Source organism: Chaetodon trifascialis, chromosome 19 (assembly GCF_039877785.1).
Source record: "Chaetodon trifascialis isolate fChaTrf1 chromosome 19, fChaTrf1.hap1, whole genome shotgun sequence".
In the NCBI taxonomy this organism is placed as follows: Eukaryota; Metazoa; Chordata; class Actinopteri; order Chaetodontiformes; family Chaetodontidae; genus Chaetodon; species Chaetodon trifascialis.
The window spans coordinates 12244711-12262598 of NC_092074.1; the positions used below are offsets into that span (position 1 = coordinate 12244711).

The window sequence follows — 17888 nt, forward strand, 5'->3', positions numbered from 1 at the left end:
CAAGGTTGGGTATTTGCATGGAGGCAGAATAGATCCTATTCAAACCTATGTCTCAATAGCAGCTGCAAAGAGCACCAAGGTCTGGAGAAAGACTGCACTTGTTGCCACTGGCGGTCTCTCGAGAGCTTGAAACACAGGACTTTCAAGGCTGGTTGATGGGGTGACTCTAGAGTAAGTGGACAAGTATCAATGGGCGAAAAAAGTCTGCAGCTACTGTTGTGAAAACCTGAGGGTGTGACAGGTTTTGAAGATGCAGGTTCACTGTAATGCTACTAATGCACAGATTTGTTGTTTGCCAGGGGAAAGACAAGAAACAAGGACAGAATCGAAGCAGAGGCAGAAGATGCATTCAGATTCTTTACTTCAGCACAAATATCACACTGTGAAAATGCTCCACTTCAAGCAAAAGTCCTGCATTATCATTACCTGTATCATCAGCAAAATGTGCTGAAAGTGAAAGTACTCATTGTGGCGTAAAATGGTCTGAAAGGGTATGAAACTAGTAATTACAGCTGTACGCAGATGTACTGAAGTAAAAAGTACAATATTTTTCTCTGAGACGTTGTGAAGTAGAAACGATGGTTACATAAAATGGAAATACTCAAATGTGTACTTGCGTACAGTACTTGAGGAAATGTACTTTGTTACATTCCCCCACTATCTGGAAGCGCTCGTGTTTAAAAAACATCTGACATTCACTAATCCAGGCAACGCGGCCTTTTTCAGATCCAGACAGGGTCATGATCTTTGCACCCAATGTATTCAGTGGGAGATAGTGGGAGAGAGCTTCGCCAACACATCCCGAGCAAGACGCTGACATTCTTGGCATAAAGTCAAGCTCAATAAGCACTAGCAATGGGCTCGGATAAGGCTGCCCTTTGTCACCTCGCCTGTTTGTAATATTCATTGACAGGATAATGATATTCATATGAGATATGATATTCTGACCGCCATGATACGTGGACATCATATATTCATGATATATTGGCAGAATATCATGGCCTAGCTGAAGACTTGGAAAGTGTCTGGTTGGGTAACATTTGGGTGCTATCACTGCTTTTTGTAGGTAATGTTCACTGTGATCTCCAGACAAGTGGGTGTGCACGCAGTACAGAGCTGGAGAAGCATGTGGGGGAAAGGACCACTCTGGGTGCCATTGTGCCGCCACAAACCTTACAAGACAAAGGACTTGAAACTCAATGGATGGAAAATGGATATATGGGGACTCTGGTATGATAAGAAGATGGAATAAAAACTTCCACCACACAGCAGTGGATGGTGATTTTGGGGCACTCTTGGGGTGGTTGAGGTGCCAACCTCATTGCCTCCAGTTTACATCCAGGTGAGGACCATTGCTACACGTCATTCCCCATCTACCATTCTCCCCTCATTTCCTCATAAAAACAACAATGGTACCTTTGTTATTCTGCTTTATGGTATCTGACTCATCATACATGGGAAGGTTATACAAAACTGTGCTAACTTACATACCAATTTGTCCACAGCACAGTTATCTGTCCACAGCTATCCTCTGGATTGTGACCCATGCCTTTAGAAACACTATAACATTGCACCATACGCAATATCTGCAGTGTGTAATTTGCTGTCCTCGTGGCAGGTCAAGGCGCCTGTGGTGGATTCCTGTATGATCCACTATTATTTCCAGCAGCTGGTCACGTACACTTGATAAATGACCACAGTATAGCCAAACAGAGCCTACAGGGCTCTTTCTATCTATCTTTCCCTACCTATCTGCCCTTTGCTGGTTCTTATATCCTTTTTATCTATCTCCAAGGATACTATCGTTTCCTGCGCCAGTCGAAGGGAAGTTACATTGCAGAGGCCGTACTGTGTGTGTGTGTGTGTGTGTGTGTGTGTGTGTTTGTGTGTGTGTGTGTGTGTGTGTGTGTTTGTGTGTGTGTGTGTGTGTGTGTGTGTGTGTGTGTGTGTGTGTGTGTGTGTGTGTGTGTGTGTGTGTGTGTGTGTGTGTGTGTGTGCAACTGTGACCTTAGTCTACAGCAAGTAATGTTTGTATCTTCTTCACTATTACAAGAGGGTATATGCGCTTCTAAAGACAGACAAAAAGGGGCTAAATATTATACAATTGCACAGTGTGGGGGGTCAGAAATTACCAGTTTTGATGGGTATCTCATGGTCGCATAACAACACTATGCACGCCCACACGTACGTACACACACACAGCCACAGGGAGGTGATAGTGGGGTAAGTCAGTGTGACTTTGCTTAATGAGATACAGGACAGCGTTCGTACTGTATATACAGCCATGTGGCAGGGCTCATTTGAAACAGCAGCCTGTAGATTTACATTAATGTACCCTTGACTAGTCCCAGTGAGGCTTGGAAGAGTCAAGCAGAACCACCCCAGTATTACACAACAATACACAAACAAACCCACACACAATTACACACATAATGTAAAGTATCTGTAAGTCCAGGTAAAGGTGACCCCATGAGCAGCCGAGGGAAAAGGATGTGAGACAGTGTGTGTGTGTGTGTGTTTGTGTGTGTGTGTGTGTGTGTGTGTGTGTGTGTGTGTGTGTGTGTGTGTGTGTGTGTGTGAGAGAGAGAGAGAGAGAGAGAGAGAGAGAGAGAGAGAGAATGACTCTTTGGGTCAATTAAGAAGATTACCCATGTATCCCTCGTTGATGGGAATAAAAATTGACTTGATTCTTATACGGTCTGTCGATAAATACATTAAAAAAATGAAGTGCAGTTTAGCATCAGGTTCATCCAGCTAAAGAAGGTAAGTCTATTTTTGGAACAATTTTAATTTGAACAAGCGCATACTCAACTGTCCCTGCCAAGGCTAACAATTTCTTTTTTTTCTAGCACTTTTACTCCAAATTCACCAGATTTAACAACTTACCATTTAAACTTAGAACTGATATTTGACATAGTTTATGCTAAGACACGACCATGAATCGCTGCAGCAAATGCTCAGGGTGTCTATCTAAGCTAAAAAACGCTGAACTGTGTGTGCTCCTTTAACCGATCATTTACCACACATTCACACAAAGAGGATTTCTCCCTATTAAAAAGAATGAGGCTTTAAGTGCCTGGCAGATGGGGTCTACCTGCTGGCCGTCTTTGAGTGACAGAATGAAGGCATGACTCAGGGTGTCCAGGTGGGCCTGTGATTGCTGCAGGTGTGCTAGAGCCTCATCAAAAGTCATCCCTGCTGGGTCCGTCCCTTCCTGTTCCCCGTTACCGTCGCTTCCTCTCTTCCTGCTTTTCTCGCCCAGCTGGCGCAGGGCTTTGGTGGCTCGCTTTATCACCTCCGACCTCGCCTGGATGCTCAGCTGGAGACGGGATAGGATGGAGGGAGGGAAGAGAATGAGGAGAGGGAGGAATGGGATAAGGGAAGCAAATCAAATTGAGTGGAGTGGGAAAGAGAGGTGCACAAGTTATGCACATTAATTTCAAACTTAACATGTTGAAAAGAGGCAGGTATAAGCCAATATATTTGCACCAAAATGCCATCAGGAACTTGAGTAGCATGTGTGTGCATGTGAGAGAGGGGGGGATCATAGCTGGAAGCCTGCTGTAATTGATTAAATTCACTGAGAGCAGGTTAGCCATTCATGGGGAGAAGAGAGGGCCTTTGGCTGTGGGAGGATTTACTCTATTGCATGGAAACATACAGGCAAGCTCCCCACACACATATGCACACCGAGAAGACACTTGTAAATCTTCCAACTTCACATTTCCAGCTACCTCAACCACACACTCATATACATGCTACTCTACCACTACTATACTTCTGCATTTGCTAGATATCTTGACTCAGACTGAGAGCGCTTTTCTCTGCTAGGACAGGTTGATCAGTCAAATCAGACATTTCCTGACAGGTTCAATTTCTTTTTAAGGGTATGTGTGTTTATGCATTTGTGTGTATATAGTTTAAGCATCAGTGGGAATGGAATCAGATGTAGGCATTCACCAAAGGGCAAGGTTTGAAAACCTGCTGGAGGTTGAGTAAAGGATGCTTCCATGAAAGACACTATCTGAGATCAATACCTCAGAGGGGTGGGTGGGGGGAAATGCCAACACTCTCTGTTTTCCTTCAAAAGATTTGTCCAGTAGGAGGAAAGCTAAGTCCCAGCCATCCCTCTCAGCCCTTAGCCGAGTGGAAAATGGATCAATCTATCGTGGGGGGCAATGGGGGTGTGAAAGGTCAGATGCATTCCGAGCAGTGAGGGTTCAAAAAGGATCAAAAAAAAAAAAAAACAGAAAGAGAGGGGTGAGGAAAGAGGAAGCAGACAGTGGGTTTCTGAGAGGTAATCTGCATGTTAAAAAGCACAGTGGGAAAAGAGTGCCTGCTGGGAATTGGAGTTTAATTGGCTCTGAAGTAGAGAGGGATCAATTAGCTATCGTGGAGTCACAGGAAACGAGCGGGTGCATAAGACAAAAGTGAAAGAAAAAGGGAAGGTCTGGAGTGGGGGAGCAGCGGTGTGCCAGTGTGAAAAAAAAGAAAAAAAAAAACTGGGCTGGTATTGATAAGGTGCTCTGAGGCACTTTAAGTCCTCTGCAGGACAATTTTTCACAGAGCTGTAATTATGTGGCTGACATTTCTTGTGCAATTTTATAATTTCTTTTATAAATCATGACTGGTATGTGCTTTGAGGCGACAGAGTGTGGATGTGAACATAATAATATATTTAAAAATTAGGAAAGGGCTTTTGCCATTCCAAAAATTGAGCCTGGGGCATGAGAGGAGACCAGTCAGACGGCGAAGAGCGCAAAATGAGGAATGTGACAGTTTGATGTAGTGATTGGAAATCCCCACAATCCTTCCTTTTAGACAATATGAATCCTGTCTGGGTGGCTGCCTGGAACCAACTACAGTACCTTCTGTGCTGCAATTACAAATTATCTGTCTGCCAAACTCCCACCAGTTCCTGTCTGAGACGGTAACAGAAAATAGAGCCTCCTTTACACTGTACTGTGTCAGACTACTTTTTCTTGTCTTGCATACATTAATTTAAATGAAAAAATGGCTGGATTTTAAGAGAGTGGACCTAAAATACACCACTATCACCTGACCAAATTTCAGCTTACATGTTCGGCCGCATCAGGTGAGAAGGTGATGCTGTCCAGGAAGTGGACGGCGTCAGCGGGGACCAGCCTGTCCAGGTATTTGGCACAGGTGTCGTATGCATGGAGGTAGTCCTGATCGCTCTGCGGGGGTCTCTTCAGCAACTGGGGGTCTCCTTTCCAAAATAACTTCTGCAGCCACACTGCATGGACGGCACTGGGGGAGACTGTTGCGCCTCCACCACCGGGCACAGGCAGCCGATTAGCAAGCTTGGAGATGGACAGCACGTTCTGACTGGTCAGAACTGGTTGCAGAGTGGCCAACGGATCCAGCGATTCGTCGGTCAGCTTCCGGTAGTTCAAGCCTGCAAGAGAGATAGTATATTAATTAGATGTATGACTTTGTTAAGCATTACATGTATGCTGACATTCGTAGACTACATTTTTGACAAAATAATAGTGAATACATCCCGATGATGTGTTTTCCATTTCACTCAACCCTTGTGCTCACAGTGCATCACTCATACACTCGGAGTATACATGTATACTGTACATGACCTTCTGTAGCACTTAGCCCTGGTCATTGTGATTGCGCCATTAAAGTGCTAATACGATACAGTCTGTCTTACAAATTCAATGCAAGGCCAGCTTTTAAGCTTAGTTTTACACTGTGGAATACATCACAAATTCTTGATCGTGACACACAATGTCAATTTTAGCTGCTATTCAAAATACAAAAATACATCATGCGCATTAAAAACATACAAAAGGCTTTTTCAGGCATTGCGAATACAGCATTGGCACATATATATTTACTATACTATAATGCCGCATTGTATGAGAAGCCTAGCATTCAAACTCCTACAGCGTATCCAGCACTTAACTGTTCAGAAAGTGGCACTTTGCAAAAGAGAGGTCTGAAGGCACTTATCACATGCTATACTGCTGTATTCATGCTGTATGGCATGTGCAAACCATGCAGGATAATTGCAGTGATTTCATATGCACAGGTTGTTCAATATTCCATTACATGACAGGAATGCATCAAGAGAAACGCACGCTAAGAGAGCACAAGGTTGATGTGAACCACAAAGAGTGCGTCTGTGTGGAAGTGCTTCTGTCTGTCTGCCTGCAAAGGTGTACAGTTTGTCCGTGGCTCCGTCTGTGCGCATCACATCTCCCTCCACTGCAGCTCCCTGCGTGCTCTTAGTCTCCCGCACTATCAGACAGACACATTACTGTGGCAACACCACAGCCTGTCTGGACTTTAAATATTTAACGCTGGTCTGCCTGTAGGGAGGGTTCTGTCAACGTTGCTTGGAATCCCCGACGCGCACACACAGACACACACACACAATACTTTCAGACAGGCCCAGACGGACACTTAAACTGCAGATAAGAGTTACATGCACTTACACATGTACTCTCTCGGTCTCTCCGCTGCCCCACCCACTCCTCTCCCTGCCTCCGTCTCTTCCACACCCAAGCAGCAATTTCGCCCTCTTCCTCAGGAGAGCCCACTCAGACAGTCACCTGATACTGTGTCTGAAACTGTGATGAATATTGGACACACGCCACCTGTCTCTACCACTGTCTGAATGCCTCGTAAGCATGCCTGTGTGCGTGTGTGTGTCTGTTCAGAGCTGCAAAGGAGTGTGTGTGTCTGAGTTGAAGAGTGCTGGTAGAAAGTTGGTGGCCCTGGAGACATCGCAACAGCCTGTGTGTCAATTTTCTGACATGAGCGCGAATGTGTGGGTTAAGTTTTAACAGTGAGAGTGTGTGTGTGTGTGTGTGTGTGTGTGTGTGTGTGTGTGTGTGTGTGTGTGTGTGTGTGTGAGAGAGAGAGAGAGAGAGATACAGGGAGTGTTAGTTTGTAAGTGTTAGTGTCACAAAGTCAGTATATGTGCTAGTACATTAGTGTTACTCCCTTTGGTCAAGTTTGTACATATGTATAATTGCGCAAGCGCTAATGTGTAGACAGTTTGCTAAACCCCTCCTGCTGAAGAGTGGGAGCAACTGACTTCACGGAGCTCGTCCCTTTTTTCGTTTGCCCCATTTCCACTTTGTTTACCGATTCCCGGCTGCTGTAGGCCTTTGTCACAGCAGACATTCTGACTTGTCAAAGCAGGAAGAATCATAGATGACTCAATAATTAATAGCATCAGTGATGCCTGCATTTCATTTAAATGACCCAGTTCTGGGGCTCTGGCATTGTGCATGCTCACACACTGACACGGCTTACTGGGGCACCTCATGGAACGGAGCTATCTCCACTGTCATGTTATTACTTACACCTGTTTCTGGCTTTTGTGACAAATCAGAATGTTTGCCATGAAAAGGGTCTACTGCTGGCTACAGTAAAGACAAGTAAAATGTCTTAACCCACCACACATTTGTGAATGTTAAGAGTGCACATTCACATCTTTGAGGATTGGCCTGACGACACCACATACACCAGGTAGTGCTTATTAAAAAGACGATCTTCAGCGCAAAGTGTGATTAGGCTTTTACTAGCTTACACCCAAGTTATCTCAACTATCTTAACAGTCAAGTTGCAGTTTACATCCATGTCCGTTCAGACTCATATAATCTATGTCTAGTTTCAAAGTGAGCACCCAAGATCACAAATTCAGCATCTGGCCAAATGTGAAATATGGTCACAGTCTCCCCGTCTGTTTCTGAGTTATGGCTTTGAATAATGGGCAGAAAGGTGTTGCTGAAGAAGGTCATGACGTCACAGTGAAGCTCACCTTTTGGATATAAAATGTCATCATTTTATCTTCTGAGAGATTTGTGTGACACTTTGTCATAATTAGTGTATGAGTTCTTGAGTAATGGCCAGGCTTGGTTACAGTGACCCTGAACTTTTGACCTTTAACCAAAGCTCAAATCAGTTCATCCAAGTGGATGTAATCTGATAAGGTAATCGTGTGAGAGTAAAACTAAAACAGTAGCAGTATGAGCTTAAAGTGCATTTTCGTTTGCTTCTATAAATGAATCTAAGTCTTGATGTGGACGACCGAGGTGTGTGTGTGTGTGTGTGTGTGTATGTGCGTGTATGTGTGTTAAACAGAGACATGTGTCACCGGTAAAAGCTGTGGTGTTCTCAGGAGCAGAGGGAGGAAGTGAGGCGTGAAAACACAGCTGACACCTGGCTGACCTTTGCTGAACTTCATCGAGAAGTGACACCACCTCCACCCGTACACAACTAAGTTTGAGCACTGTTGCCGGACCGTTGAACCGGTGACATGCTACAACCTGGACATGACGTCCTTGGAGAGGGCGCTGCCACAGAAATCTTAGTGGAAACAGCACCTTTCTGCGATGCTGTCGCTATTTCAGGAGCTTAGTGTGTTAGCCGGATTGACAACTTATACAGAGGGGAGATTGCTTCACTTGTCGTTTACAGGAAAATGTGAATGGCTGTTTTTTTTTTTTTTTCCTCAATCCTGTTACTTTTCAATTTTGCAGACTAACATGACAGCTGGTGGAGAAGAGGAGGAAGCGAGGAAAATCAAAAAAAACAAGATGAGGCAGAGATAATAGCTATGTCATTGTGGGTATTTCATTTGTCAATTAGACTGAAATATAAGGATTTAGCTAGTTTTATATGAGGCCAGAAATGTGCCACAAATATATGTGTTCAGCTGTTGTATTTCTTCTAGGATTCAACATGACAGTGACTTGACCTTATCTACCGACTAGAGGGAATGTCAACATCTGTGAGTCTTCTATCATGTCAAGAGGGATTATGTTCAAGTCTTCAACACGCAACTTGATTTCTTGACATTAAAGGCTTGAGGCTGGTTTTCCACCAACAACAGAGGTAGATTAACCCCTGGAATCTCAGAAACAGCATTAATTTCAAGGCAAATGAGTGCTTTTGTGAATTCAGTACCATTATGTTACTTTGGTTTTTATAAGCAGAGGCATTTTCCTCTGACATCAGACCTGATGGGTTATCAAATATGTTGTTTTACCTTGAAATCTGCCCCAAAGTCCCTCTGGTTTGCTGATCAATTGCAAAGTGATGAAATGATAACAATTTGTCAGATGTTCTGAGCTTCACTTTTTGTCAGAGGAAAGCTGGCCAGTGTGTAAAAATGATCCATTGTTGACCACAACCAAATGAACTCCTTTCTTTATCAAATGTACCGTCTGCATAGATTACACAAGAAAAAAGGCATTGTGCATGGTGCATTTTCATAAATAACGAGAATTACACACTTTTAAAAGCAAGTGCAGTTACCCATATCATTAGAAAGAAACCATTACTGCTGCGTTCATCGCAGACTGATTCAACACTGAATCAGATTTTAGATGCAAGCTGCATCCACTGGTTCATTGCATTATCCCTGCTTTTTGTCCTTCCACCTATTATCTCTGCAGCAGTTGTTCCATCTGCATTATAATGATGGAGAGAAAAACTTACCATTGGCGACAGCTCGAAGTTTCTTGAGCAGCTTGACATGAGAGTCTGGCTTGATAGTGGTGGTGACGTAAGGCTCGCAGCCAGCAGCATCTAGCAAGGTGTAGTAGTAGAGCAGGCGGCCCTGGTCGGTTCCCTCCACAGTGGGCAGAACGTACTTCGTCATGTGGCTGTAAAAGGCCTGAGGGTTGCACTTCAAAGTGTCAAACAAACCCAGGAACTCACTCCGGGATTCAATATCCTTGGTGGAAAGACTGGATGAGGACGAAGAGGAGGACAGGGAACAAATGAGATGAGAACAAAACCACGGGTGTACGTAACTGAACGTGTCTGATAATTCCACAGCGAATGCACTAATCCATGGTTTTCATCGCAAAATAAACACAGAGCGATAATCCATATCCCAAGTTCAAAGCTTTTGTGTTTGCTGTTGTACACGTCTGCTGAGCGAGATATGTCTTCTCTATGGAAAATATCCACTGGTACCCAGGATGCGAAACACTTTACAGTAGGTTTCTAGCATCAGAAAGAGCAGTTTGTTTGGAGAAAGAAAAAAAACAGCAATAGCTGATAGCCTGAAAAAGATCAGAGAACAACAATATGTGCAAAACCCCAAATTTCATTAAGAAACAAAATCAATGGACAAAGACAACCAGCAGTGGGGACTACGTGTTTGCAAAGCAGTATTTGAAAACAGCAGTGCAAAGGCAGCTGAGAGATCTGCAGGCTTATCACCAAAGATACAGTCCCTCGAAAAAAAAAGAGATGAGGATGTCATAGATTACTACGGAGAATACGTTTAAGAACTTGGTCAGCGTTGACATAAAAACAGGCAAAAAGGGGATAAATTGTTAAAAAGGGAAAACAGACAGAAGAGAGAGGAAAAACAACATGAAGGTGATGTGGAAATGCTTCGAGGCTGGGAAAAAAATCCGTGTGGAAACCTATTGAGCGATTTGCTCAACTTGTGCGCTGCTTTGCTTTTCCAAAACATGTTTTACCACAGAACTCAAAGTCAGCAGCAGCAGGTGGTCTGAAGAATGAGAGGACGAGTGAAAAGAATAGGAGCAAAACACCAGAGAGAGGAGGACTGGAAGAGAAAAACCTCAGAGAACCGCAAACAAAGGTTAAACAAGGAAAGATACAAAGAATGAAAAGGCTACGGCGAAGGGAAGCTAGTTGCTGGTAGTCGCAGTGGGGCTCCGAGCAATCTGTGGCTGTCTGGGAGTGTGTTAGTGCAAAAGCAAGTCTGTTTATCTGTTGGAACGGGACAACATCAAAGAGGACCATGTTTCCTCTGGGCGCTCCATCAGAGCTAGCTGGGAGGCTTTCGCTAATGAAAAAAATATAGACAGCGGCAGCAGTGTGAAGGTAGCTGACAATAAACTCAATAATGCAAATAACACTAATCATCATCACAACAGGGGCTCAGATAAGACTGGAGTCAACAGAACAAGCGACTCTAAGTAAAGACTCTCTCAGTCACTTTCCCTCTCGTCTCCTTCCTAAGTGCACGCACTCGCCGGCAGCCTGAGACCCCAATCAAAGTCTGACGTTTCACTATTTAATCACGTTAGCTCCAAAGTGACTGAAAGCACCAACAACAACAACGGCGAGAGAAACAACAGCTTGTCCAGGTAGGACCGTTTGAGGGGTGTTAAGCGTGTTCCTTGGCAATCGCACACTGGCAGAAAATAAAGACAGCTGAGACTGGTGGATTGTGGCCAGTATTCATGTCAGGCTCTGTTTTAGCTGAGCGTGTTGCTGTAGTTCTTCAAAGCCAGGTTGTCATCTCCTCTTTGTCTTTCTTCTCTGACAAAAGGCGTTTAGCGCCTCTCTTTACTGACTTTGTGAGCGCCTCCTCGCTTCTCTCTCCAGCTCTCCACATATTTTATGACTATACCGCAGCTCACTTGGTGGTATTTATCGCTGTACACAACACAATTTCCCTCTCTGTCTCTGTTGTGTTCATGCGGCTGCAGTATCAGGAGCTTCTCATTACAATCTTTTCCTGTTTGTTTCAAAAGCCTGAGTGAGGAACCAATTTCATCCGGTGGAGTATTCCTCATTTTCCATGTTGTTCCCTCCCTCGTTCTCCCTTATACATTACCATATTCTGTTTGTTGTCTCCTGCGCCGTGTCCAAACAAAAATAGGCTTCTCATATTCTTAAATTCAGAGGCATATTTAATTGCCATGGTAATCTGACAGCCAGAATTAAGCACTAGGGGGGCTTTGGCGGAGCAGTGATGATTATTCAACACACAATTGTTATTTGCATTGATGCGAGCAGTATTTTTTTTAATAAGATTTGTGCTGCTAATTTGTTTACAAATTGCTGTCCAGCAGGGGGTTGCAGAAGAGTTTCTGTGCTGTAGAGTTCAGCACAGGACAATGGCACTTAGAAATGTACTCTAGAGGACGGTGATACAGCTGATTCACTATTTTGTTTGATTAGGTGTGAGCAATTGTACATATGAACACTCACATAACTGACAATGTAAACCGTACATAAGACTAAAGAAGCTCTGAGCTCAAAAGAGATATAACACCTTTTAAATTAGTATGGGCACTCATTGCTCTGCTTTTAGCTCAGTTTTTGTGGTCCGCCAGTTTGCGGAATGATGTTGGACAGGTAACGTACACTGGTTTATCTGGGTTTTCCGCTGAAAACAGCTGCCTGCTGCCTCTAGAAACAATGCGAATGCTAATGAGAGCTGTGAGAGTGAACCAAAACAGTAACTGTGGGCCATAAAACCAAAACAATTAGCTAAAAGTCACAAGAACTGTAGGTTTTGCCTCATGGCTCTATGGATTTGCCACTACAAGTCACCAGTTCCATCCAGAAGAGGTCATGTGATTGAATATAAAATATTGATTATAGCTGCTTTAGTCACGTCATATCACTTGTCAGTATTTAACAACAGTCTACAGTTACTCTAGCAGCTCTGTGTGGCCGTTTGGCTAACATTGTTTAGTTGAGCATGACAGCGCATGCCAAGATTGCGCTAATTAGCACACAGAGCACAGTTAAAGCTGATGGGAATGTCCTGATGTTGGTGTCTCAAGCAGCATGGTGGCCAACCTGACCGACCACCTGATGTTGTCTGTTAACTTATAACATAAGTTTCATTTCAGGTGAGAGACGGATTTTTAAAAGGAACATTCAGTTTATCATTTCTACAAACAAGCTTATAGAAATATACTGTCACACAGACCGGGGAGAGGCTGAGGTGGTGCAGCACGGCTGCTCGACAGCGGCATGCGGCAGTTTGAAAGCAGGTAAAATTAGGAGCTGATGGCATAAATTGACTGCCTGCTGTATTTGAAATGTCAAACCTGATGGTCCAGGTGCCATGCATGTGGCGTGTCCTGTCTCAAGTAGCCCCTGTTGATTCAGTGAGAAATACAGTTTTTGTATGACTGAACCAAAGGTTATGCAGGTGTATGTGTCATTCCGCATCCCGCTCTCCCTCCTTCTCCCCCATGACTCCAGGAAGCATGCTTACAGTCATGCTCCAGCTCATAGTCATGCTGCAGGCGCAAATCTTGCAGACTTTCTGCGGACAGCAAGTCAATAATCCCTAAACATCAGCACAGCAACAGCACAAAACAACTGCAGATAAACACAGAACGCACTAACACGAACTGGTGTGTGACACCGGCATGATCCACATTCCCACTGAATGCTACTTTTTTCTATTCTAGGCAGGAAAGCTCATCAGCATGCCAAGCACGTGCACACGAACACACAGCAAGATATGTGCTTGCAGCAATTTAATGCCGAAGAAATGTTTCAGATTATTAAATGCAGTATGTCCAGAACAGCATGATGCAAAAAACATGGATTTTTACAAAGGTGAAAGTTAGAGAGCTGGTGGCACATCAACATCCTCATGCACATGGCAAGAGGAGCTCAATTATAGAGACTACCTGATGTAGAAAATCAACCGTGAATCACTTCATAATATCTGATATTTTGCTAAAATACAAACCATGCAAGTTGCAACATGACAGGAAAGAAGAGAGTTTTTAAGAATTAAAACAGGTGAGGTAAAACTGCAGTGACAGAGGGGAGAGGGGGAAATTTGCTATGGCAGGGGTGACTGCAGTTCTTTAAGTATTGATATCATTTGCATGGCACAAGGTCCCTGGAAGGTTAAAATGGCAAGCGCCTAGTGTAGACAGAGAAAAGTCACACATTGTAGTAATTACAGACGAAATGAGCTTTAACAGCCTAAAGTGTTATGACTGTACGGTCTATAAAATTGCACATTTCTGATACAATTTCAGCATCTGTTTGCCAGATAAGGTCACCAGATGTGTAACTGGAAAGAGTAGTACAGAATCCAAAGGTGTTGTCTTCATCTCTGGGGAGGTGCGAAGCAAAACACATCTAGAGGATGAGTCAGAAAAGGAAGGTGCCACAAAAGTATTTATTTCTCATTATGGGAAAAACCACTGATCTGCAGAAAAAGCAGCACAGCTGGCCAGCAGTTGTTGGCGGCAGGTAGGAACTGAAACGTGGAGCTCGGGGCTGCTGTTTGAAATGTCAGACGTGATGTTTGGATCAGCTGACTGTCAACTGATGTGGGAAACAGTATTTGTTTGCCTTGCTGAAGTGATCCAAGTTTCATTTATACAACCCGTTATTCATCGACCAAATCCCGACATGAAGACCTACAACAAAATACTCCAGCAAAACACGCAGGTACCAGTGATGTTAGGGACGAGCAACAAACATTTTCTGATATTTTGGTGGAAATATTCGTCTCACAAGACATCAAGTTAACATGAACTAAAAAGGAAATGTCAAATCAATGCTCAGCTCTTCTACAAGAGACGCTTTCACACAAATTCACACGTGTGATGAATTTGGGCAAAACACAAAGGATGGGTGAGCGAGGGGATAACGTTAAAAGCCTCAAAAAGAAGTCAAAGTGAATTGGCAGGTGACATCTGAGTAATACGTCAACGCCCCTCCTGTTTTTGGACAAGTCATTTATATGGTTGAATGGCTGTCATTAAAATGTCAATAAAACTGGCTGACATTCATGTCCCTAAAGAGGCCCTGAGTACATCTACAAAGACCTGCACGCAGAGAGAACAGCTGACGGCGGCGGTGGTGTTTAGCAGCGCATTGATTCCTCTAAAGCGTTCATTCTGTGTTAATAGGACTGTCTCAGGGACACTCTGGCTCTATCATCCATCTCTTCTTCCCCCATCTATCTGGCCTGTCCCCCCCCTCCCCATCCTTCCCTGTACACACTGAGTCTGTGAGTATTTCTCTACCTAACAACCTTTCTCTACATCCCGTTTTTTTGCAAGACTTAGCAGTGAATGCTCAGCAGCTCTTTCTACTCATTTGACCTGAAAGACGTTTATGCATTTTTCCATTTGTCACTCTTTGACCATATTATCACCATATAGGTTTGTTTTTCAAGCTGTGCAGAATATTTGAATGACTATTTGAACTAACAATTTACCCTGCCATTATACCCAAGACCAACACTGTAATACCTTTGTGTTAAAGGCCATAAACAAATGAAGTACTTCTGCTCTTCTTCTTCCTCTCTGTGTGGAGTGTTGCCTTCCCTGTGGGTTTTCTCACTACAAATATACTTATAAGGCACTGTCTAACCTACACGTATTTGCTGTGAGACCTCAGATAGCGAGGTCGCTGGGTGTGACCCTGGATGTTTACAGCAGTGGTTTTGCTCCTGCACATTCCTCCTGGACAACATCAGGAGGATTTACCCCTTCCTCACTGGGGAGGCTGCCCAGGTGCTTATCATCACTCACCTTAACTGTTCTAACTGCTGCACCTGCCATTGAATCTCTAAGGGTGGTCCAGAATGCCGCTGCTTGCATGGTGTTAAACCAACATCGCTCACTATACTGGCTCCTTGTCACTGCTCACATCCAGCTCAAGACAGTGGTGCTGGCCTATAGGGCGGTGAAAGGAAATCCTCCTTCCTACCTCCAAGCCACAGTCAAACCCTACACTGCACCTGCAGGCTGACCACTGCACTCCTCTAATTCTGGATGTTTGGCTGTCGGGTCACACAGAGGACTCTGCAGTCTCTCTTCTCAGCTGAGGATCTTCTCAGTTCAGGCTCTGAATTGGTGGAGTGAACTCCACACTGCAGTCAGGACATCAGAGTCACTGCCTTTCGCTGCAGGCTCTCTAACACGCTTTAGTTATTTATTAGGGAGTATTGCACTTCCAATTTTTACTGACATCTAGCTCTTGAACCTTTAGAGCTTGAATGCACTTATTGTAAGCCACCTTGAACAAAAGTGTCACATTAATGTAAGACAAACGTAATGCATTAGGAAGGCTCTTGTTATTGCCCTTAACCCACGTACTGACCTCAGATCTGGTTCGCTGCTGCTACCAAACAGGATAACTGAAATGCAAAGAATGTGTTTCCCTACACGGATCAATAAAAGTCTGAATTCTATCTCGCGCCTGTGCTTCTGTCTGTATGCGTCTTTTTTCCTTTCTGCTCTATTCATACCACTCCCCATGTCCATCCATCCATTAAGTCAATGTGCACATTGCAGATGCAGATTGTAGTTAAGATTGTAGTGTGAATATTCTTCAGGCATTCGTCATGATCTTGAGATTCTGGGAGAAACTCACACATGGTGCAGCTGTGGTGGAGTTTGAAGAAGGCAGAGGTTGCAATTTATCGCTAAGTGGAGTCCATATACCATTTCCTTATATCAGAAAGCGACAGGGGATGTTTATCACAGATGCACATGTGTGTGCGTGCAAACACACAGGCGCACTCACACACACACACTTGCACGCATCTGAACTCTGCTGAAAAGGCATTCTATTAAAACAAGGAAAGGTGCAGAGCTAGTCAGATCCCCAGCTATGAAGTCAGAGAGCAAATAAATTATGGAAATAGACTCTGACACACTCTCTCCCACAAAAAAAAAAAAAAATCACAACATGTTTGATTTACTCTGCGGTGCTTTCTACGTAGGCGAGTTTTATCATAACTCAGTGGCAGCAGTTGTCCGGCTTAAATTCACTTTTTTTCCAAGGGTATTTGTAAAGAAAAAACTTACTAGACATGGGAATACATAAGTAGGCCTGAGCAACACATGTTTCTTTATCCAAACACAAAAGCTTTGCAGGGGCATTTCAAATGCACAAAGTATTTCAAACTGACACCATAGAAAGTGAGCAGATGCAGATGAGTAACATGAGATGAAAAAAGCTCAGGGAGAGGTTATGTGATGCTGTCCGTATTTGTGTGTGCGTGTGTGCATGTACCCGCTGTCTGTAAAGAGGAACTCGAGGTGAGTCATGTACACCTCCCACAGAGGAACACTGTAGCGCTTCGCCAGAGACAGAGCAATTCTGTACACGCTGTCATCCAGTGTCCTAAGCACATACAGACACACATGCAAAGAGGAGGAAAATAATGATCAGATTTCAACGAAATAAAGCAGAAAGAGCCAACGCTCTTGTGGTATGAAAAAAGGCAGACCAAATAAAGTACACCTTACTGACTACACTACGAAAAATGATTTCTAACTACATTGCCAACACACAACTGTACTCAAAGTTTAATCATTCAGTTGAGGACACATGGTATTGACAGTATATTATTCTAAGTCCCCTGCTGACTTACTCTGTGAGGCCAAGAATGGTCTCCTTCTTGTAGTCGGAGTCAGAGCTGAAGCGCTGGACGTCCACTCCACGGCCCAGTCCCTGCAGCACCTGGGCCTGGGTGAAGTCTGTGAGACGCTCGTTGTATGCATGCAGCTGGTCGATCAACTTCTGCAGCTCCTCCGGCCAATTCGAATACGTAGACACATGCTGTGTGACCAATCGAATCAGCTCCTTTGGGTCCGCCTATGAAAACGGGGATAATTGTCAGGTTTACACGCAAACAGCAGCTGAACGTGTTATTTCATGCTGGTCTCCTGGTGGGCTAAAAGGATATGAAGCAGACATTGTGCTACAAGTCAAATTCGGTACTCCTGAGATTTATTATCATGCAAACTCCTCTGCATAGAAACTGAAAAACTGGACTTGCAGGTCCCTGCCCCTTTGCTGCAGGGGTGAACATAGTAGCTACTGATTTTAAAAACTTAAATCTGTAATAATTCAGCCTACTTGTTGTTAAACTTGTTCCATTTCTGCACTGTAAACATGGTGCTATGCTGAACGACTGACCATGTGTTTATAATATTCGGCAGTTTGTTTTTGTTGTTCTGGATTTGCCACATGATGGAGGCGGGGGAACGCCCACTTAAAACCTGGTGCTTCCAATCCTGGATTGAGAAAATTTCCAACTTTGTTGCAATTTGTTTTTATCAATACACCAACATTTTCACCTTAGTCAAGTTGGTTTTTCTATTACTCAAAATGAAAATGCGCAT

General features: G+C 43.8%; 1 protein-coding gene across 1 annotated transcript in view; it reads right to left on the reverse strand.

Annotated features, from left to right (window-relative positions):
• Positions 1 to 17888, reverse strand: part of nbas (NBAS subunit of NRZ tethering complex) — a 141709-nt gene that overhangs the window by 41135 nt on the left and 82686 nt on the right. The window contains exons 42-46 of the mRNA XM_070987158.1: positions 17135 to 17358; positions 16774 to 16884; positions 9487 to 9737; positions 5079 to 5419; positions 3095 to 3319 (exon numbers count right to left, since the gene is read on the reverse strand). Of these exons, the coding sequence (XP_070843259.1) occupies positions 3095 to 3319; positions 5079 to 5419; positions 9487 to 9737; positions 16774 to 16884; positions 17135 to 17358 (1152 nt within the window). The remainder of the gene's footprint in view (positions 1 to 3094; positions 3320 to 5078; positions 5420 to 9486; positions 9738 to 16773; positions 16885 to 17134; positions 17359 to 17888) is intronic.